The sequence below is a fragment of the Tiliqua scincoides genome, chromosome 1 (genome assembly GCF_035046505.1).
Source record: "Tiliqua scincoides isolate rTilSci1 chromosome 1, rTilSci1.hap2, whole genome shotgun sequence".
Lineage (NCBI taxonomy): Eukaryota > Metazoa > Chordata > Lepidosauria > Squamata > Scincidae > Tiliqua > Tiliqua scincoides.
In genome coordinates, this window is record NC_089821.1 from 42,226,834 (window position 1) to 42,251,046 (window position 24,213).

Below are 24,213 nucleotides of genomic sequence, written 5' to 3' on the forward strand. Positions count from 1 at the left end.
TCCCAACCTTTTCCATTTGCATATCCCTTGGCAGCCTATTTCCATAAATTGTACCCTTCATATTAGCAAAATATTTGTAATTAATAATACAAGCCCTCATCTCCTCTCTATGAAAACCCAGACTTCATGTATTCATCACAGTGTTTTCTCTTTTTATCTGTTTGAGGAACAGAAGACTGTGCCTTTGCACTGTTTTGCACCAGAAGTGTGCTGAGAAATTCTGGCGGATTGATCACTTTCCATATTATGTTTCAGCTTTTTGACTGTGCTGGTTTTCAATAACTGATTCATAGATGTATTGATGACCAAAAACTAACTATTGGTGGGGCTTTCACAGCCAACTAGCTACCTCCCATCCTGCCTTGCTGGTCTGGCATTCTGGAGCACAGCCTGCCTTTTTCTGCCATTCTGCCATTCTTTTTCAAGTACCCCTAAAGGTTGGGACTATGTGAATACCAGGTTGGGAACCCCTGTTTTACAGTGGTATGTAGTTTACACTGCACTTACTCTGATAGTGTTTACAAAAAAGTGGTGAAGACCAGAATTTAAAAAAGAATAAAAATGTATCTTATGATATTTTACTATGTTTTTAATAAATTGGAGACTACAGTTCTTAGGTAACAATTAGTGGTAGGTTATTTTTCAGGATCTGACCTCATGTAAAATCAGACAAAACTTTAGTAAGACACCCCCCCTAAGTTTAACCCCCAACTTATCCGAGGGTCATAGAAAATTCCATTATTGTTAGCTCAAAACCTGTCCTCAGCTTATCTGTGTGGTCGACTTATAGGCGAGTGCCTATGGTGATTTCTCTTCATTTGGCACATAGGTGCTTGGTTGGCAACCTTCAGTCTTGAAAGACTATGGTATAAGCGTACAGCACCCAGTATTCCCAGGTGGTCTCCCATCCAAGTACTAACCAGTACTAACTAACTAAGGCCTGACCCTGCTTGGTAGCTTCTGAGATCAGACGAGATCGGGCATGCACATAGATAGGGCTACTGATATGTCTTGGTTGACTTCAGAATTAGACTGTACCAGGTTTCTCTACTGAAACTGTTCCTTTGACAGGACAACTGTTTTTGCTTACACACTTACTTGGAAGTAAGCCCAACTGAACTCATGATAGCTTATTTCTGGGTAAACTTGGATAGAAATGTGTTTTTTGAAATTTTAATGGTTTAAGTGGGCTGTTATTCCTATGGAAAAATCTGCTGCCTCACCCCCAGCAAGCCCTGTGAGTTACTTGTAAGACAGTAAACAGAAAGGGAAATTTCACAGAGGGTGGATACTAGCTGATGTTCTATTTGCATGCCATTGGAGCTAGGGTAAAAAAAACCCTGCAAATAATTGGATTGAAAATATTGCAATATGTATAACATAGGGTTCAATCCTAACCCACTTTGCAGCACCAATGCAAGGGCAATGCGACTTCGAAGTAAGGAAACAATCATTCCCTTCCCTCGAGGAGGCCTCTGTGACTGCCCCCAACTGCAGGATGCAGCACAAGCCCCACTGACACAGCTATGCCAGTGCTGGAAAGTGGGTTAGGACTGCGCCCTTATTCAGTGCATCATTGTGCCCCTCTTTCTGCTACCTGTAAGCAGCTCCATACCTTACATTTAACTTCTGCAGCAGATAGAAGAAACACATGCAAAGTTATAGTATGCAGAACAATTTGTGAATTTTATCCATGGATCCATATTCTTGGGAACTGAAAAATATATGGATTAAGTTAAGGGTTTGTTTGACTATGGGTGAAATGCGTATGTATTCATATATGCAAAAACATATTGCATTAATCAATAGGTGAGGACAAGAAGTAATGTCATTAAGTAGGAAGTGATGTGATTAAGCAGGTGATGACCAGAAATAAGCACTTTTTCCTCACCTAGGAATTCATTAGCTGTAAATGATAGAAAATATGCAAATCTTGACCATATTTTCAAGATACAACCCCAAAATCACATGGGCCGTCTTTTCAGCAGTCACCCCTCAGTTCAACAGCTGAGAGGTGCTCTGCAAAGTGACATCTCAGCAGAAGTGGAGATAATTGGGCTCTCCAAGTGCCACTCTTTCATCACCACTGCTTTTGCCAATGTGTCACTTTACAGTTCAGCAGATGAGAGCAACTGGTAGTGGTTCGGGGAGAGTCAAAATATGCAGTTGGATATAAAGCTACTGAGGGCCAGATATGACCCATGAGCCTTATGTTTGTCACCCCTGCTTTAGTGCCTGCTTAATAAACCTGTTGGCTGAGCTGTTCAATCTGACTTGTACTACATCCCAAATTTTTGTAGTATTATTATAGTGTGTTTGTACATTTGAGATCATTGTATTCCCCCCACCCCACTTCCTTCAATTTATCCTGTATACATACGGGATAAAGGTTGGTTTTGTGGGTTCTTGCATCCTTTTAGAGTACAAGAGCTGGCACCTAGCATTATGAGGATACCTGCTGATGTGGCATGATCACATTATGTTGTTGCAAGTTCCATAAATTTCAAGGAGCCTTATTTGCAAGCAGTGGAACCGAGGACCCAATCCTGTTCAACTTTCCAGCACTGATGCAGTCTTGCCAATGGAGCATGTGCTGCATTCTGCAGCATCCCTGCAGTGGAACATTTGTTCCCTTACCTTGGGGATGCATTTCGGCTGTATCAGTGCTGGAAAGTTGAATAGGCTTGGGCCCTGACTTGAATATTTAATTTACTGCCTTTGATATAATGTAGATATGGAAGTGAGAAAAGATTGAGAGAGCTGAAATTTTCTTCTTTCGCAAACTTCTATATCAGTGGTTCTCACACATTTAGGGACCCACTTTTTGGAATGAAAATCTGTCAGTGCCCACTGGAAGTGATGTCATGACCAGAAGTGACATTATCAAGCAAGAAAATTTTTTACAATTCTAGGCTGCAATCCTGCCCACAGTTACCCAGTAGTACGTCCCATTGACTATCACTGTTAAGAATACACATAGTAGCTTGTTAAAAGTACAGGTCTGTAACATTTCCCCAACTGCAGTCACATATTGTGGTAGCATCAAGTCTAATATATTAAAACTAAAATATTGAAATTTATGGGGACCCACCTGAAATTGGCTCCTACCTTTCATCAGTTGTTACATTATTTTTAACCAAAATAAAAATATACTGTAACAAAAAATGACCAGAGGGCCACTTTTTCACTCCTCTGGTTAATGCCAGGGTCAGACATCTGGCTGATTGCATGAGTAAGAGGAATGCATAAAACTGGAAGTGCCTCTAATGTAACTAAAAGAAGCAAAAAAGTGTGTGTGTGTGGGGGGGGGGGGAATTCTGATTAGGACCACAGGGTATGAGAGGTGCATTTCCCATGGAAATGGCATTGATATTGAGTGATTGATTACCATATTGTTTTGCCATGCAGATGTCCACGATTAATAATAATAATATTAACAGTATTTGTATGCTGCTTTTCAACAAAAAGTTCACAAAGCAGTTTACAGAGAAAGTCAAATAACTAATGTCTCCCTGTCCCAAAAGGGCTCACAATCTAAGAAGATGCCAAAGAACACCAGCAGACAGCCACAAGAAAAGACACTGCTGGGGTGTGGAGGGCCAGTTACTCTCCCCCTGGTCAATGAAAGAGGAGCATTCACTTGAAAAAGTTAGCTGATTGACAGTTGACTAAATGAAAATATTTTTATCCCATCTTTTCTCTACCAGAGTGTGAGGGGTGCCCCCAAAAGGGGGGGGGTCTGGGCATCATCCGGCAGGGTGCCAAGGGTCAGCTGGATGGTCCACCTCCCTGGGGTTCCTTGCAGGGGAAGCCTCAGACCAAGCCAGGGGGAGGGGGTTCACAACACCCTTATCCTCCTCCCTAGATACATGACCTGAGGCCCTTGGTCTTCAGGCAGGGGCTCTAGCCTCCTGCCCTCCCTCTCCAGAACTGCCTGTCATCACAGGCCTCTCTGCTTTTATCCTCCCCAGCCACACCCTCGGCTCCTCCCCTTCCTCCCTCTCTAGGCTTAAAGGGGCCCTGACCCTGGCCTGCTTCCCTCCTCTATGGTGGTTAATGGTGACCCGGCCCTGCTCAGATCAGGTGAGCTGGGGGGGCAGTCTCTCCCACCCAGCTACCCTATGACTTACCTGGTCAGCTGGAGAGGTGGTAGGGGCTCTATGGCCAGGCAGTTCTGCCCCTGGCCTGCAGCCAGGTAAGGCAGGGGTCGGACAAGGGCTTGACCCCTGACACAGAATCTATTTTTGTGTATGAAATGTACATTGTAATTCTTGTTTGACAATACAAGGGTCTGAATGAAAACATACACACATAATTTCTGAATTATAGTACTGTATGTTTACTTCTTTGTTCAAGTACCAGAATGGATGTCTCTGCTGCAGTTGATATTTGAATGGCAATTTCTCTGGTGTACGAGACTGCACAGATGTATTGTCCCCCATGTAGCTACATAGTTGCTGCTAGGCTAAGTTCTTTGAACTGCTGTAGGAGGTGTAGACAGCATCCTCACAATGTGAGACTACTTATCGGGAAATCCTATGCATGTTTACTCAGTTTATCCAGAGGGGCTTATTCTCTAGTAATTTTATTTAAGACATTTGTATCCCAACTACCTTGGTAATTCAAGTAAATATGTTTAGGTCTGCAGCCTTACTCAACATTCTGCCAAGCAGAGCCATTCCTTGATATTGCATGGAATCAGGTCTTGGTTAATGTTTTGCAACTGCTGTAGTTGCTTTAACTCTGTCAGATTCTTCAAATAAGGAATCATTACTTTTATATATGTAGAATAGTCTGACTAAAACAAGGGAATGCTGGCTGTGACAACACTATGAAAATGCTTAAGTTTAGCTACGTAGAGCTCTGCAGGATCTTTTCACCATATTGTGAAAGTAATTGTAGTGTATGATATATAATTATATGCAATATGTAATTATTTAATAGTGAATTGTAAGAAGTATTATAAAGGTAATTAAAATGTTTTTCACATTACATTTTTAACTTCCTGTATCACCTTTCCTTAATTCTAACAATTCGTAGTAATGTTAATATGTGTTCTCATTTCTCAAATTTATTTTGTCCCTAGGTGGAGGTTTGCCAGTTGGAACCCTTCTTCTTATTGGTTAGTATGAAATTTTTTAATATAATAAACTTATAAGCAATTATACAGTATTTTTTCTGAATATTTTAATATTAATAAAAACACAGCACCAAGTTTTCCAAGGTGTCTTCTTAAAAGATAATGCATATCATTTTGTATCACAAATGATTTCCCTATAAGTCAGGTCCTTTTGATTGTTTTCATTATTGTGAATTGTTAAACTTGCAAATAGTTTTAAACCTTTAATACTTCCTCAAGTATGGGGAGAGCCTTAGGAGAGCTCTTTCAGAAGACTTAGGGCCCAATTCTAAATATCCTCAGCATCGGGTGTTGCAAATGTGCCGCAAGGCACATCCACAGCACCTGGAGATGAGGGGCTGTCATTGCTGGGCTGGCACCAGTGGGCGCTGAACCTCTGCACCATGTGGAGGGCCAGCCAGTGTTGAGTAGTTTTGGGACAGAAGGAGGCAGGGAGTGGGTGGAACAGGATGGGGGAGGAAACAGGGTGGGAGGGGGTGATTCCAGCAGATCTCTGCTTTGCTGGATCCTATGCTCCATGTCAGGCTAAAAAGCCCGACAAGGAGTTCCTCCAGTCTGCACTGGGAAAATAGCTGGTGCAGACTGGAGGAGATCCAGTGCAGCACCTTCACTTGGCGAAAGGGGATGAAATCTTCTTTCCCCCAAGGAAACTTCCAGCAGCCTCGGTAGTGCTGCTGAATGCAGCCGTAGCCATTTTGGTGCCGCTGCAACCGGCGGAGACTCTAGCTTCAGGATTGGGCTGCCCAAAGGTTAGATCATATCTGAAGGCACATGTTACAGCAACCTTCCTGAAATTAGGAGTGTCTAGATGGGGGACTGCCTGGGAGTTCCACCTGGAGTTCCATGGTGGAAAAGGCGGGATATAAACAGAATTATATGTCTTTGTACCACTCCTTATTTCTCAACTCATCTCATTACACTCCTGCCCATAATCGTTCCTCCCTCTGCTTCTTCAAATGACTTCTCCTTTCCTGCCTCTTATGCTTGGACCATCTTCTTAGTCCTCTTCCTTCTTAGAGGACACCTCTCTGATGTCTCCTCTCTTAGTTCTTTCAGATTCTTCACCTTTTCTGTGAAACGTTTGACACAACCCTTTATTCTCCATATCCCACTGTAATTAAACCTGATTACATGTGACTGAAATAGTCACATGCTCTTCCACTGTCTGCATCTGTGTCCCCTTTTCTCTCGCTGCCTTTGCCTCGTCTCCTCTGTGTCAAATTTTTGATGTCTTTCATATGGGAATGTGTCCTCTTCTGTAAAGCAGCATGTACACAGATGGCACTATACGTACATAATAAAAATAGTGCATGGGTTTAATAGTAATGTAATTCAACTGTAATGGATCTAATACTGGAGATTGTAGAAAATAAAATGGGCAGATTTACTGGTGATGAGATAATGGGATTGGAACAGGATGTCTATGTATTTACACATTATTAGCATGTCTATGTTTTACACACTAGTCAAATTAGTAATTTTTAGGTTAGGGTTTTTAAAACCCTTTAAAAAAGCTTATAGATTGTAATTTGAAAAGTGGAAATGAAAACACTTAGTAACCAGTCTTGACATTTCAAATAACAAAAACATTCATATAATTCTAAAATCATTTTGCGTAAGATGCTGAAACTTAGAAATTGGATTTAAAGCAAGCGTAGTTGGTATCGTGGCGGCATTTTTAGAATGGCTTGTCAGGAATATAGACAACAGTAAGATTCTGTCATGAGATTAGTCTAGACAAGCGTTGTGTATTATGAGATTGAAGCTGTCAGAGTTAAGCCTCCTAGGAGGATATTTCAGCATTATACTCCAAGTGCTGTAGAAAGGTTAAATTCTTTTTTAACAGTCTCTAAGGCAAGAATGTTTCTTTACTCCTAGATTAACTCCCATTGCAAATTAAATGCTCATCTTCATTATTTGATGCACATTATCCTGGTTAATTTAACCAACTAATAGTATATTCAAGATTATTAAATTGTTTGTTTTAATTGTTATGGTTTTCTGACGATTGGATAAAAAAATGGCTTACAATCCTGTTAAATAGTGTTTGAATTACAACCTTTATGCCACTGATCTTCAGCTAGTGGGTTGTGGTAGGTTATTCCCTAGCCCAAGGTAGGATTACCCCAGTGGCATCTCTTCTTTTTTTGCCTCTGATCTAGATTGTTGTTTTGTTTTTTTAATAAAGAGAGAAGGAAATAGGGAGGTTTAAAAATAAAATAACAAACCAAGGAGAGGTATAGATGGTAGATAATTAGGGCCCTGTCCTGACCTGGGCCAGTGCCGGCACTGGGTGTCACAAATGTGCTGTAAGGCATACCTGCGACACCCTGTGCAGAGCCAGCGTTGGCGTTGAGACCAGTGCCGGCTGGTCACCTCCCAGAGCTAGGTAAGAGCTTCAGGTGGCACTTAAGGGCCTTGGGGCGAAGGGAGGGGTGAGGGGAGGAACCAGGGCAGGAGGGGGTGGAACAGAGCTTCACAGGATCCTGAACTCCTTGTCAGACTGGTAGGCCCAACACAGAGTCTCAAGTCTGCACCTGTGCAGACTTAAGAAACCCCATTGCCAGGCTTGGGACTTCCCCTGGGGCCACAGGACATAGCAGTAGCGGCTTTCGTGCTGCTGCACCTGGCAACACTGCCACCTTTGGGATTGGGCTGTGAGGCTGCAATCCTATGCATATATACCTGGGAGTAAACCATAGCTTAGTGAGATTAAGGGAATGAGGACTTCATTCAGTAATTAGACCTGCATGTGGAAGGTCCTGAGAACAATCCTTAGTGTCTCCAGGTAAGGTTAAAAAAGGTAGCTGTCTAAAACAGTGGAGCGGTCCTGCCAGTCAGTGAATACAGTGTTTCATTAGATGGAGCAGTGAGCAAAGTCTAACGCTACAATCACAAGATAGGAAGTACCTTTGCATATTCTATAGGGCTAACTCCTGGGAACGTGTGTATAGGATTGCAGCCTAAGAGCCCAACCTGGAGCTCGACTTGCCCGCTTACTGCTGGCGCACACTGTTGCAAACATGCCATAAGGCACATTTGAGAGCTCTAATGCCAGGCAAGTGCCCATACTAGTCCAGCACTGGCAGCCTCTGCCGCTCAGGGGTTGCATGGACTGACAAACCACGGAGAGGAAAGTGGGGGTAGGAAGAGGCGTTCCATGGAGCAGGGAGGCGGGCAGAGGGCAGGGAGTTGGGGAGAGGGTGGGGGAGGCGTGCCCGGGGGAGGGAGCTGGGAGGGTGGGAGGCGGGACCGGTGCAGCAATGCTCCACCGGATCTTGAGCCTTCTCATCAGGCTCGGTGCCTGACACTGAGGCTCCTGCTTCACTCCATTGCAGGGCTATTCCCTTTACCCGGGGGAAGGGGACAAAAGTCCCCTTCTCCTGAGGTGCTGCCCGCAGCTGCCATGGGAGTGCAGGATGTGGCGACAGCCATTTTTGGTGCCACCACAACTGCGCCCCACAGGAGCTCAGGATTGGGCTAAGGCAGCTTTCTATGTACATGTGAATTACTTCTAAGTAAACACGCATAGGATTGCATTATACACTTGGTTCCTGTGTTGCAGGCACAGTTGAATCTGGTTCCAGATCTGAAAATACCACTGTTGCTTGTTGAAAAATGTTTTTTGTCTACATCCATCCTGTTCCAGAAGGCTAAACATATCATCACCATTGCTTGAACTGGGACTGTGATAAAGACAAGATAATTTCAGAACTGGAGAACAGCAATCTAGAAAGTTTCTTTGTCTCTCTCCCCCTATTGATAAGAACATAAGAACAGCCCCACTGGATCAGGCCATAGGCCCATCTAGTCCAGCTTCCTATGTCTCACAGCAGCCCACCAAATGCCCCAAGGAGCACACCAGATAACAAGAGACCTGCATCCTGGTGCCCTCCCTTGCATCTGGCATTCTGACATAGCCCATTTCTAAAATCAGGAGGTTGCACATGCACATCATGGCTTGTAACCCGTAATGGATTTTTCCTCCAGAAACTTGTCCAATCCCCTTTAAAAGGCGTCCAGGTCAGATGCCGTCACGACATCCTGTGGCAACGAGTTCCACAGAATAATCACATGCTGAGTAAAGAAATATTTTCTTTTGTCTGTTCTAACTCTCCCAACACTCAATTTGAGTGGATGTCCCCTGGTTCTGGTGTTATGTGAGAGTGTAAAGAGCATCTCTCTATCCACTCTGTCCATCCCCTGCATAATTTTGTATGTCTCAGTCATGTTCCCCTCAGGTGCCTCTTTTCTAGGCTGAAGAGGCACAAATGCCAAAACCTTTCCTCATAAGGAAGGTGCCCCAGCCCAGTAATCATCTTAGTTGCTCTCTTTTTCATTTTTTCCAATTTCACTGTGTCTTTTTTGAGATGTGGCGACCAGAACTGGACACAATACTCCAGGTGTGCCCTTATCATTGATTTGTACAACTGCATTATAATATTAGCCGTTTTGTTCTCCATACCTTTTCTAATGATCCCAAGCATAGAATTGGCCTTCACTGCCGCCGCACATTGGGTCGACACTTTCATTGAACTGTCCACCACCATCCCAAGATCTCTCTCCTAATCTGTCACAGATAGCACAGAACCCATTAGCCTATATGTGAAGTTTTGATTTTTTGCCCCAATTTGCATGACTTTACACTTACTGACATTGAAGCGCATCTGCCATTTTGCTGCCCATTCTGCCAGTTTGGAGAGATCCTTCTGGAGCTCCTCACAATCACTTCTGGTCTTCATCACTCGGAAAAGTTTGGTGTCATCTGCAAACTTAGCCACTTCACTGCTCACCCCTGTCTCCAGGTCATTTATGAAGAGGTTGAAAAGCACCTGTCCCAGGACAGATCCTTGGGGCACCCCGCTTTTCATCTCTCTCCATTGTGAAAATTGCCCATTGACACCCGCTCTCTGTTTCCTGGTCTTCAACCAGTTCTCAATCCATGAGAGGACCTGTCCCTGACTGTGGAGTTTTTTTAGTAGCCTTTGGTGAGGGACCGTGTCGAACGCCTTCTGAAAGTCCAGATATATAAATATAATGTCCACAGGTTCTCCCGCATCCACATGCCTGTTGACCTTTTCAAAGAATTCTAAAAGGTTTGTGAGGCAAGACTTACCCTTACAGAAGCCGTGCTGATTCTCCCTCAGCAAGGCCTGTTCATCTATGTGTTGTGAGATTCTATTTTGATGAGGCATTCCACCACCTTACCCAGTATAGATGTTAGGCTGACCGGCCTATAGTTTCCCGGGTCCCCCCTCTTTCCCTTTTTAAAGATCGGTGTGACATTTGCTATCCTCCAATCTTCTGGCACCGTGGCCGTTTTGAGGGACTAGTTGCATATTTTAGTCAAGAGATCAGCAACTTCATTCTTCAATTATAGAATAAAGTTATATTCAAGTTACCTTCCAAACCAAACAAGAAAGGAATGTAACTTTATCAGAAGATTTTGGCTATGTAGTGGGAGACCTGGAGTATCTTTATTTTATCAGCCAAGATACTTTCATATTCTGTGGCCACTTTCATTTTTTAAAACTTACACTTTTTTCTGGTAAAGAAACTCTGTCTTTAAACTCAGTGTGACGGGCAGAAATTCAACGTGTGCAGTTAAGATATAGTTATAGGTAATATGCACCTTTTGAATTTCTGTGCTTTAAATGCCCAGGGTCTTTGGTCAGGAAAAATGCATGTTATCATTAACTATTTCATCTTTTATCTAAAACAGGGGTGTCCAAAGTTTTTGGCAGGAAAGCCACATCAGCTCTCTGACAGTGTGTCGGGGGGGGGGGGGAGACTGGGAAAAAACAAATTAATTTACATTTAAAATTTGAATACATTTACATAAGTTTACATAAATGAATATATTAAAGATGAACTTGTATGAATGAATGAAAGTCTTGCAATAGCTCAAGGCTTATAAAAGACCTTGCACAAAGCAAGGCTGGTCTTTCCTTTGCTGCCGCTACTGCATCACAGACGTGAAACAGCAAGCAGCAGAGGTAGCCCTCACCCCACAGTTCACGTGAGAGGTCAAGCAGTTACCCTCATGCTGAGATCAGTTGCGTCGGGCCAGAGCGGGCTCCAACAAATATCCAGAGGGCCAGAGGCTCATTGAAAACTGGGGGCTCCCTGAGGGCCACATTGAGAGACCTTGAGAGCTGCAAGTGGCCCCAGGGCCGGGGTTTGTGCACCCCTGATCTAAAAGAAAAGGCTCCTTTACAAGCTTCAAGATGCAGATGAATGAAAATAGATATGAAATGCCCATAGATCATGTCATTTTCTTTCTTTCTTTCTTTCTTTCTTTCTTTCTTTCTTTCTTTCTTTCTTTCTTTCTTTCTGTATGTATGAATGTATGTATGTATGTATGTATGTATGTATTTTAGATAATTGACAAATGCAGATGTCCCAATCTTGTTCTAAAAAAATTGTGTTTTGTTGAACTACAATTGAGCAGAAGGTTAACAAAACAGAAAAAGTGAACACAAGGGCTCAGATTCTGATATTGGCCCAACTAATTAGTTTAGGCCTGGGCTATTATAAGGACTATCTGCTCTCATATGATTCTCCTTGCTTATAAAAATCTTCTGGAGAAACTCTACATGTTAGTACCATCTGAAATTTGACTGACAAACACATGGGAGAGGCTTTTCCTTTTTTTAAAAATTTTTTTTAATTAACACACACAGGCATACAAACGTATAGCATACATTTAGGAGTGCTAAATACCATATACCATTACTAATTAAACATCTTCTAATCTACTTACTCATCTGTTTGTACCTCTTATTGATTTATCCATTTATTTATATAATATACAATAAATTTTCCCTAATGCCCTATACTATATTTTCTAAATATTCACTTTCTCCCAAGCGTAAACTAACTTCGATTGCTCATTAATATTAAAACAAAATAATCTAATTACCAAAATTATCACCTCAGCTATTTCAACTCCAATCTAATTCTCCAATCTAATTACTTTTTCCTTTGACATAATTACCACGTATAAAACAATTCTTCCACACGTTTACATTTCGAACTATATTTTTTAATACATTCTAATTCATATTTATCAATTTCATATGTATTCTTTTTTTTCCCTTCAAATAAATTTGGGCCATTGTTATTAGCTGAATAAATCCTCCAATTTTCTTTAACCCTCAGATTATCCCTCAGGGTTCTTTTTCTTTTTTACTTTCCTTTTTTTTTTTCCTGTAATATCTTTAATAATTTATAACAGAATCTGATAAATCCACACTTTCTTATATAGGGTGTGTTCATTCTTCCAGTTAACTGGGATATATTTTCTCCTTCTTGTTCCAACAAATTTTGTGATTTGTGCACTCCTGTTACTCTGTCCTTGATTTCCTAGATCTTTCTTGATCTCCATCAGCACCTCTTCTTCGTCCTGTTGATCATCCTGTTGATTTACCTCCTTGTCCACTTTTTCACTCCCTTGTTTATCTTCTGCTTGTTTCTTCACATCTTCCAATTATTCATTACAGACATCTGTCTGTTGGGAAAGAGTCTCCAGACTGGCTTGAATCTGCAAGGACCAATTCCGTTGTTGTCGCTCCATAACAAGCAATCTCTCTGTATTAATCAAGATTTTCTGTATCCACATTTCTGGAACAGACTCCATTTTGCAATTTCTCTCTAGTCCACTAGATGTCCACAACATATTATTCTCCTCACTTCCACCACATCATTACTACTCTACCATCCGCATTCCTTACATACCTCTTGCAGATAACAGTCCAGTGCGGTTAACGGAGAGAAAAACAAAACGAAAGAAAACAGTCTCACTGTCTTTGGTGCAGAGAAAACAAAGCTCTTTCAAATCTAATGAGAATTATATTTATATCCAATTATGTCCAAGAATAATTCTGGATTTTAGTTCACACCCAAGTTATAGTTGTAATTATAATCCACCACCAATTTATTCCACGACAGAGAAAAAGAGCACTTTCAACCTCCTTAAAATGTCTCTCATTAACGCCTCCAATATATCCAGGGCTTTTAGCTAAATCAGTCAATCAGAGCTGGGGACAATATTAACACTTGCTTATCTTAAATTTCCAGCTTAAACTTTACACTTCACTTTTTTTTTTCTCCATATGGCATCTCAGCACTGAGCCAGCAGCTTGATTGCAGATCACTGCACTTCCCCCAATACTGTCACAAACGGTTAGATTTCTCTGAGAAGAAAGCCCCCCCCCCCCGGTCGGACTTTCAGTTTACCTGATACCTGCTCTGATGAAGATCTTGTCTCTCCTAACAAAGATCTTCAGGTCCTCTTCAGACCTGCAGTATTTGGGGGAAAGCAAACTGTCTCCCAGGAGCTCCTGGGGACATGTCTGTTCGTCCACTGTTGGCTCCTCCTCCGGGAGAGGCTTTTCCCATTGCAATGACCAGGGACTAGGATTCCCTGGGTCTAGAAAGTCCTAACAACAATTAAAAGTTGCTAATTGGGTAAGAGGCACTTTTTCAAGTGGGTGCTCCTTTTTTTAGCAGGGGGAGAGTAACTGGCCCACCTCACCCCAGCACTGTCTGTTCTAGTGGCTGTCTGCTGGTATTCATTTGCATCTTTTTAGATTGTGAGCCCTTTTGGGACAGGGAGACATTTAGTTATTTGATTTTTCTCTGTAAACCGTTTTGTGAACTTTTGGTTGAAAAGCGGTATATATAAATACTGTTAATAATAATAATAATAATAATAATAATAATAATAAAATTAATAAAAGTGTTGTTACTTTTAACATAGTGTCTGGGCACTATGCCCTCTTTGAGTTCTTCCCACAGGGGGAGCTCTATTTCTACCACTGCCAGATAAAACATTGAAGTGAGAGAGAAAGGGGCAAATATTAATAGGCTGCCAGGTTTTGCTGCCAGGAGATTTATTTATTGAACAAAATTGTGCAAGGGGGAGTTGGTCAACAGAAAAAGTTGCTTCATGGCTCTGTTCAGTTCCAGCTTCACCCAGCAGTTACAGCACTCCACATGAGAAACAGGTGTTCTGCTCAGGCAGAGGGCTCCATGGGGCTCCCAGGATCCCAGCAGCAGGAATGTTTGTTTAAAAACAGCCCCTTCCCCCACAGTGGTGTGATCTTGGGGATTGCATCACTGCTTTTCCCCTGCCCCACCCCTTAAAGGGAAAAGGTCAGGGGTTCTCATGCTGTTTTCACCACCACTGTTCTCACCACGGTCTTAGGCAGACTGTTGGCTGGGAATGGAATTTTCTTTTGCTCTAAGTATGTTCCACCAGCCTGTTTGAAGACATAACTGATCAAAAACAGGTGGGAGGCAGGGGAGTTACAAGAGGGTTACAAGAGGATCTTCCACTTTCTTCTTTCCCACTGTTGTGAATAGAGGAGCTATCAGAACAGGGTTGCTGTGATGCAATGCCCTGCTGCTATTTTTATTTAGCACTGCCATTGTGATTGCTTAAAGCAGAAGCACTGGAGAAAGTGGTGGGTTGTCATTTCCCTGATCCGCCTCTCTTGCTTTTGGTGAGGGAGAAGAGGATTGGAGCAACTGGGTGAATGATGGGCCCGGGCAGGCAGCAGGTAGACCCAGGATACAGCATCTCTCATCAGTCACTGCCTCCTCTAGCCCATGGTCTGCAGCAATTGCCTGTATTCAGCTAATGTTGATACTTTTTAATTTGTTTCATGTAAATATTAAACAATGGGCCAAAAAGTAATAAATTGGGATATTATATTTCTAGATTGGTAGTTGCCAACAATGAGAACGTCATATTTTTGCTGTATGTTTATGAAAAATATTCAGAAATATAAATCTCCACATAATTTTGTTTTCTTTACTATTAAAAATGTATGTGTATTATTTTGTTAATTTTTAGAACTAAAATATATTTGAATTGGAAGACCTTGCATACCTTATTTAAATTAATTTTTTATGTATTATTGTTTGAGAATTCACAGTTGTTAGAGGTTTTAAAGGTTATCTTACAAGATTTCATTCAGCAGGTGAGGTCAGGTTTTTAAAAAAATTCTGAAACTTTTAGTTGGCTAAAGGCAGGACTATTCTTGTTCAGTCTAAGCCTTAGAGCAATTTCAGCTATTTTAATTAGCTACCTTTTTTGTTTTTGGTATGCAATTTAACCTGCCTATTAAAGGATACTCTTCACTTGTCAGTATAATTGACTTCATCACCTTTTAAAAAGTTAAAAAAGGTAATCTCTAAAGAAGTACAAAACAGTGATTTGCTAAATGTAATTATACAAAATATAAGTTGTCAAAATTTGCCTTCTTGTTGAATGGCAGTATGCCAAGTATTGTAACATATATGTTTGCTAACTTTGTATTGACATGTGCTAATTAAATACAAGTGACACAAACTAAACTCCCTAGAGCTTAATAACTACTATGGACATTAGTAAAATATTTTAGATGGAATTTTAGATGTTGGAGATGATTAAAATAGTCTCATTGAATAACCTAGAGCTATTTAGGTAATATGTTCTGTAATTCAGGAAATGCTCACCTTGGGTCATACTATTATGTTTTAGTACTGTGAATAATGATGATAATATTTTAATAAATTAATACTGATGGATTGTGACATACTCAGCAGCTCTAGGGCAACCTGTCTAGACTATCTATAGAATGTGGTATTTGCAGATATTCTGTATACAGTTCCCCTTCCCCAGAGCTTTCACAGTTTTTTATCATCAGAATTTTTGTGTGCCACTGATAATTTTAAAGCAGTCACTTGTGGTATTATACACTTTGTGTGTTTTAATGTTACCTGTTGTTTAACCAGATGTACACTCTGGGGAAATGCTTCTAAATTAAGGGTGCAATCCTAACTTGTATTGGAACAGGCAGACCAAGTTGCCTGCGCTGTATGCAGCGCAAGGTAGGTGCAAACTGGAGTGCAGCTTGCAGTAAGAGGATTTTTGTCCCTTTGCTCTTGGTCACACACCAGCCAGCCCTGTGAGGCTCTGGATCTGCAAATCCGAGTGTCCTGTGTAATGCTGGTTGGGCTGACAACAGGGGTTAGGATCCAGCCTGCACTGCCGCAGCCGGTTCCAACCCCGTCCCGAGTCCAATCTGCCTCCCAGTCCACCCTCCCACCACCCTCTCCCACCCACTGTGCTGTCCTGTCCTGCAGAGGCAGGTACAAAGTCATCTTCTCCAGGGCTGGATTCAGCTCCGGCAAACCAGTGCATATCCGAGCACTGGCTCAGCCTGCTCCCAGTAGCCACAGATATTCTTTATGGCATGTTCACATCACTTGGGAGCCAGCACAAGCGACTTAGGATGGCTGAGGGGTGAGCTAGGTTTGCTCTGCCAGTTAGGTTCACTTGAATTTCTGCACTTTTGTTTTGTATCAGTTTGCAGTCTTACTCAAGTACACACTACATCATTGCTGGTGCCAGCTTGCTGAAGGTGCTTGGCAAAGCGCTCCACAGGACCCTTCCTGGCACCCCCTACCCCTTGCTAATGACACACTGGGCACTACAGCCAGGGCAAATATCAGTACTGAAGGTTTGGAGGGGCAGTGAACAGAACCTCTGTTGAGTGTGGGCCAGTGCCCAATTAATAATAATAATACTGGTATTTATATACCGCCTTTCTGGTCATTGGATTACTCTTCTGACTTTATTCAAGGCGGTTCACATAGGCAGACTATCTCTAAACCCCCAAGAGGATTTTTACAATAAGAAAGGTTCTATCTTTCAAGAAGCGCACAACATTTCAGATGGATCTTTCATGGTCTGGTATCACTTCTGGCTCCTAGTTGCCTCCCACGCTGGCTGACAAGCAGCGTCTTCATCTCTCACTTGAAGGGTAGCCAAGATATTTCTTTGCTCACACCAAAGAGCAGGTGGAATAACTCAGCTCAGCTTGTCAGCTGCTTCAAGGTCTTGCCATTCACAGAGCTGCCGGTGGCCTTGAACTGGCAACCTTCAGAAGTTATCTTCAGGCTAACGGAGGCTCTACTCTCTAGACCAGACCCCCTGCCGAATATGGCGGATCTCTGTTTCTTTTTCTTTTTGTTTTTATAAGGTTAGCATTAGTGGTTCATAGTTCTTTACCTTCTCTATTGCCTTCCCTACCTCTCTGGCATACTGAATTAGGACCAGGTAATGGTTCTCTAATGGAGGGTAAAGATCAAACTGCCACCAAAGGGACATCCTTTTATGTTTTTTTGTATTGCTTTGGAAGAGTCTTGGTCTTGCACATTTGATGCTTTGCCAGCTACTTCATACTCTGGCTCCCTGACTCATGAATATCTGACTTATGGACATCCAAGTTACAGGGGGCTGCGTTGGCGCTTTCACAAAGTTGCTGTATGTCTATTACGGTGTTTTCGTGCAGATGTGATAGCATTGGGCTGGCAAGAACCAGCTATTTCAAAGTACATGCGCTCCAACTTCAGGACAGGTCCTTAGAATGGAACTAGTTTGTTATATTGGAGACTTGGTGTCCATTTCCAGTCTTATTTCCCACTTGTTCAGACAGAAGATGTGGAGAATTTCAGGCTGTAATTGGCTGTTCTATCTACAAAAGAGAAGCAGTGATATAACCAAAACCTCCATACCACTTTGTGTGTTTTGTTCTATGGCAAAACATGAACCTGAAGTGAAGGAAGTTTCATACAAGGTCTTACTTCTGTAAAGATGGGCAGCCCAATCCTAACAGGACTTCCTGTGCTGAAACAGCCACTGCTGTATCCCACATGGGCAGGGAGGCAGCTGAAGGATCCCTTGAAGTTAAGGAATATTTGTTCTCTTGCCCCATGTTGATCCCTAGAAGCTACTATGGGTTTACTTAGATCTGCACCAGATCAATAACTGACACAAAACCAAGTAGCCCTGTGTAGGGCTTACATGCCCAGGGTGGGGGATAGGATCTCACTCCTCTCACAGGCCTGAAACACCTTCCTCCCTGCCCCCATGCAGGTCTTAGCACCGATAGCAACTACCACAGGGCTGTAGTGAAGTGCTTTACAGCACTTTCATGATGGTCATATCCCAGGCAGTGCACGCAAGACCAGCACTGTGGAAGCTAAGGATTGAGCTGTAAGAGGAAATTCAAGGCATGTAGCTGTTTCTCAGTCAGCCAGATCACTGGTGGTATTCATTACAGAGGTGATAACATATCTGACTTTGGGAGCTTTCTTCCCCCTCCTTAATAAGATGTTGTATGTATACATGCATTGGTTTTAAGAACATAAGAAAACAGAGCTATATAGCAAGAATCTGAATACAGAGCTTACTGAATTGCTTTGACCTAGCTCAGAGCTATTCAAACTGGGGCATTGCAATACCCCAACCTGACAGCCCTGGCCTCTGCCTCTTTAAGGGCACGGGCAGGGGGAAGGCAGCGACGTGATCCCTAGGATCACATCACTAAAGGGGACTGCAGGGACTGGGATGCACTCACCAGTTCCTGCAGCAGCGTTCCTCAGATGTGGGGAGCCCTGCGCGAGCGTCTGCAGAGCTCCCCAGCCTTCTAAAAGTGAAAGTGGAGCAATCACGCTTCACCTCCGCAAAACCGAAAGTGGCACACAATTGTTCCGCTTTCACTTTTGGGAGGCTGGGGAGCCCTACAGACGCTTGTGCAGGGCTCCCCACACACCAGGAAGGCTGCTGCAGGGACTGGTGTGTGCATCCCAGTCCCTGCAGCCCCCCCAGCAACACGATCCTGGGGATTGCGTCACTGCCTCCCTCCCCTCCCCTGCAAGGACTTACTACGATCTTCAAACTCCCTGAGAGTTTGAAAACCGAAGACCTAGCTAATTTGCCCAGTATATTTGTGGCCTTGTTGAATTCACATTTTGATTGTCACTGACTACAATTCAGTTTTCATATAGATATGGATCATAAATTTAGGAGATGTTTTCAGATAGTTGCTTAAATTGTATGGTAGAAGTGCAAGAACAGCTAATTTCTATGGTGCCCAAAAACCTTTAACAAAACAATTGAGGGTGGCAGGAGAGAAACTTGAGCATTGTAAACTTTGAATAGTAACATAATTATTGAAGCTGGGAACAATGGATGCTATCAGAAAAGCCCCATATGACTACACTTTAGATTTTTTTGAATAAATGAAAGTTTAGTGACCTAGAAATTAATCAATAAAAAGCTATTCACTGTGTTACAAATGGAAAAACTGGAATGTTCTTATGGAAGCACTGTCTTTAACCATTCAAGATACAGTACATTGTGAAGGCTTTTTGAAACGCATTTAAGCCTTTGAGCACTTTAGCAGACTGAGGTGTTTAGCATTTAGGTTGCTCTCTGAGAGTTTATTTTGCCTTTTTATTGTAAATTTAGCATGAGAGAAACCAAAGTAATACTTGCAATAAAATAAAGTGCTTTTGTTTGTTTTTGTCCCCTTCCCCCAAACTCCTAATCTCTTTATGGAAAAAATGACATCCTAGCATTATAAACTGGAGCCATGCACTTCTAACTTTGCTTTCAGTAGCATACTGGTATTGCTTCACTATTGTTTGAGCCCAATTTCAGTTTATTAATTTAAACCACAGTTTTGTTTGATCCACAGCACAGTTAGAGCAGTATTTTGTTTTAAACTAGTTTTAATCCAATTGACTTCATTCAGATTTATCAGTTATTAAACTGAAGTTCTTAAGGTCATAGAGACTAGCCTTTTCAGTAGCCTTCCCATAGGGGAGGCAAAGCACTAAATTTTGCAAGAAATCTCAGTGCGCCCTTTAAGCTGACCTCCCCCTTACCTTCAGAGCCATTGAAGCAGCAAGAGCAAAGCAAAGGTGTCTTCCCTGGGAATGCTACTGAGCCTTTTTCTCAACCACTGTAACCTGTGCCTCATTTCTGGCTATAGTGTCATGAGGTGTGTTAAGAAGTCGAAACTAGATGTGTGTGTTTTCTCTTAAGGAATGAAAAATGTTACACAAAATTACATTCTTGCAGAAAAATTACAAATAGCTATGGGAAATGAGACTGAGAGTAGCGATTCCTATATACTTAGGGAACATGTGTTTCTAAGTGAAAAGAAAGGGGGGGGGAAGAACCAGAATGGCCTGACATGGACTATGCTCAGTGGCTCCCAGGAGGCATGGAATCTTCAAATGACAATGGAAAAGCAGCAGAATAGAGGGATAGGGAGAAGGAGAAATTAACCTATTTGAGCTTTTAACATTTTATCCTTTAATCTGGAGATGTGAATTAGGATTGAAGAGATGCAACATTTAGGATTGGGGAGATGCAACAGCACTTGTTAGTCCTATTAGCTAAGTGAACTTCCATATTCAGAGGCAGCATGCTTCAAATAGGAGTTGCTGGGAGGCTAGAATGGAGGAGGGCTCTTACCTTTGTGTCTTGCTTGTGGTTTTCCTAGAATTGGCTAGCCACTGTTGAAAATACTGTAGAATTCTGATCTTACCTGGAAGAGCTCTTCCTGTTTTGGGGGGCAGGGTGGAATTAAGAATCAAGTATCACTGTCAAGTAAGCAATTAAAATTCATGTGATTATAAACTCTTTAACTTCAGTTTCTGTTCTACTTAGCACCATCAACATCCTTTGCACTGTGAAAAATTTTGATATGGTCCTCCTTTAGACTGTAAAATCTTGATAGAAGTCCACAGAAGGTGAGAACTAACAGAAAGGCATATGAGTGAACATAAGAACAGCCCCACTGGATCAGGCCATAGGCCCGTCTAGTCCAGTTTCCTGTATCTCGCAGCAGCCCACCAAATGCCCCAGGGAGCACACCAGATAACAAGAGACCTGCATCCTGGTGCCCTCCCTTGCATCTGGCATTCTGACATAGCCCATTTCTAAAATCAGGAGGTTGCACATGCACATCATGGCTTGTAACCCATAATGGATTTTTCCTCCAGAAACTTGTCCAATCCCCTTTTAAAGGCGTCCAGGCCAGATGCCGTCACCACATCCTGTGGCAATGAGTTCCACAGAATAATCACATGCTGAGTAAAGAAATATTTTCTTTTGTCTGTTCTAATTCTCCCAACACTCAATTTTAGTGGATGTCCCCTGGTTCTGTTGTTATGTGAGAGTGTAAAGAGCATCTCTCTAGCCACTTTATCCTTGCCATGAATAATTTTGTATGTCTCAATCATGCTCCCCTCAGGCGCCTCTTTTCTAGGCTGAAGAGGCCCAAACGCCATAACCTTTCCTCATAAGGAAGGTGCCCCAACCCAGTAATCATCTTAGTTGCTCTCTTTTTCACTTTTTCCATTTCCACTGTGTCTTTTTTGAGATGTGGCGACCAGAACTGGACACAATACTCCAGGTGTGGCCTTACCATTGATTTGTACAACGGCATTATAATATTAGCCATTTTGTTCTCCATACCTTTTCTAATGATCCCAAGCATAGAATTGGCCTTCTTTACTGCCGCCGCACATTGAGTCGACACTTTCATCGACCTTTCCACCACCACCCTCTCTCTCCTGATCTGTCACAGACAGCTCAGAACCCATCAGCCTATATGTAAAGTTTTAATTTTTTGCCCCCAATGTGCATGACCTTACGCTTACTGAGTGGTTGGTAAGTATCAATTTCAGGCACTTTTAGGGCCTAATCCTAACCCACTTTCCAGCACCAATGCAGCCCCAAATGTTACCTTACCTTACCACCTCTGTGACTACCCCCACCCACTACAGGATGCAGCACACGTCCCATTGGCAGATGCCAGATGCAAGGGGGTGCACCAGGATGCAGGTCTCTTGTTGTCTTGTGTGCTCCCTGGGGCATTTGATGGGCCACTGTGAGATACAGGAAGATGGACTAGATGGGCCTACGGCCTGATCCAGTGGGGCTGTTCTTATGTTCTTATGCAGGGGTGCCCAAACCCCGGCCCGGGGGCCTCTTGCAGCCCTCGGGGACTCCCAATCTGGCCCGCAGGGACCCCCTACTCTCCATTGAGCCTCTGACCCTCTGGAGACTTGCTGGAGCCCTCGCTGACCTGATGCAACTGCTCTCAGCATGAGAACAACTGTTTGATCTCTTGTGTGAGCTTTGGGATGAGGGTTCCCTCTACTGCTTGCTGTTTCACGTCTGTGATGTAGCAGCAGGAGCCAAGGAAAGGCCGGACTTGCTTTGTGCAAGGCGTTTTATAGGCCTTGTGCTACTGTAAGACCTTCATTCATTCATATAAGTTCCATCTCTAATATATTCGTTTATGTAAAGTTATTCAAATTTGAAACTTTTTTTCCCTGCCCAGTGTCAGAGAGATGATGTGGCCTTCCAGCCAAAAAGGTTGGACACCCCTGTTCTTATGGCTTCATCAGCTCTGGAAATTGGATAGGATTGGGCCATTAGTCATACAGTCCATTATTTTATGAGCATATCAGAAAGTTTCTCTTTGTAAATTTTGGCTGCAATAGTAGGTCCACTTCTATGTCAGCTCTTCAGGTCACAGCTGGTGTTGAATGACTCATTCCCCTCACTTCCAAAGCAGCTGAAAAGTTGCCTGCAGCATACAACTCTGAACCCTTAGCAAAGCACCAAAATGTAAATGTTGCTTCAGATCCCCTTATGTCAAATTTTAATATTTAATATCTCCTACGGTTGAATTCTTTAAACCATAGTCCCCACACGCTTTAAAAGATGCAGAAGAATTCAGCCTTTCCTTTCTCCTTGATGGTGAAATTTCTGAACAAATTGTCATCTCTGGTGGCTATGATACAGGGGGTGATCTTTAGTAAAGCCAGTGCTTCAAAATATGGGACTTCAGCATCTGAATGATGTGATAGGTCATCTTGCAGCATGAAAGCAAGCAAACATGATTTTTCTTTGACCAGTGTTGGAAGGTCCTTTGCCTGATTTTGTGCTTTGTTGAAGCAGCACAGCAGACCATTTTTATTTCTCTCCTTGAGGATATACAGTATGTAGATTTGTATCAAGCTCTTGTCAGGTGCAGATAATGTGATAATAAAACTCTCATATTTATTTCTCTATAAGCAATGTCAGATATTTTGTTTTTTTTTTACATATTCCAATGTTCCAGCAATCTCTGATGCGGAAGAGAATGAAAAAACCCTTCCCCTTTGTTGAGAGCCACAACTTATTTAGAACTAGATTAAATATTTCCTCTGATGCTCTAAGCCAGTGATTTTCAACCCTTTTTGTCTCGTGGCACACTGATAAGGTACTTAAATTGTCAAGGCACACCACCAGTTTTTTGACAATTGACAAGGCATACCATGCTGTTGGTGGGGGGCTCACATCCCCCAATGTCCTACTAATAAATGACCCTCCCCCAAACTCCCACAGCACACCTACAGACTATTTGTGGCACACTGGTGTGCCATGGCACAGTGGTTGAAAATGGCTGCTCTAAGCAGAGAGCTGGTTTTATAGTAGCACAGATTGTTATGAAAATGGTATCTAACTCATATAGAATGCTGCTGCTGTTGTTCATCCTACCCTGTATCTGGGTGCTGTTCAAATCTAAGCCTTTTCCAGCTTGGCCAACAAAAATATGGCTTATCATAGAGAAGCGGTGCCCAAACCCCAGCCCTGGAGCCACTTGTGGCCCTCGAGGACTCCCAATGAGGCCCTCAGGGAGCTCCCAGTCTCCAATGAGCCTCTGGCCCTCTGGAGACTTGCTGGAGCCCGCACTGGCCCGACGCAACTGCTCTCAGCGTGAGGGCGACTGTTTGACCTCTCACGTGAGCTGTGGGATGAGGGCTCCCTCCACTGCTTGCGGTTTCACGCCTGTGATGCAGTAGTGGCAGCAAAGGAAAGGCCAGCCTTGCTTTGTGCAAGGCCTTTTATAGGCCTTGAGCTATTGCAAGACCTTCATTCATTTATATGTTCATCTTTAATATATTCATTTATGTAAATTTATTCAAATTTTAAATGTAAATTAATTCTTTTTTTCTCCGGCCCCCCTGACACAGTGTCAGAGAGATGATGTGGCCCTCCTGTCAAAAACTTTGGACACCCCTGGCACAGAGGTATCTACCTACCTGGGGTTACTCGATGGGATTTATATTCCTGACTTTGAATACAATCTGATAAATCAGTGAACAAATCTAATGACATATACGATGATTGTGGTTTCTTTCCCCTGTGCTCCTTTCTTACATACCAGTGT

General features: G+C 42.6%; 1 protein-coding gene across 6 annotated transcripts in view; it reads left to right on the top strand.

Annotated features, from left to right (window-relative positions):
* ELP4 (elongator acetyltransferase complex subunit 4) overlaps positions 1-24,213 on the top strand; it is a 216,691-nt gene that overhangs the window by 2,257 nt on the left and 190,221 nt on the right. For all 6 annotated transcript variants that reach the window (XM_066638016.1, XM_066638014.1, XM_066638015.1 and 3 more), the window contains exon 2: positions 5,087-5,122. In XM_066638016.1, the coding sequence (XP_066494113.1) occupies positions 5,087-5,122 (36 nt within the window). The remainder of the gene's footprint in view (positions 1-5,086; positions 5,123-24,213) is intronic.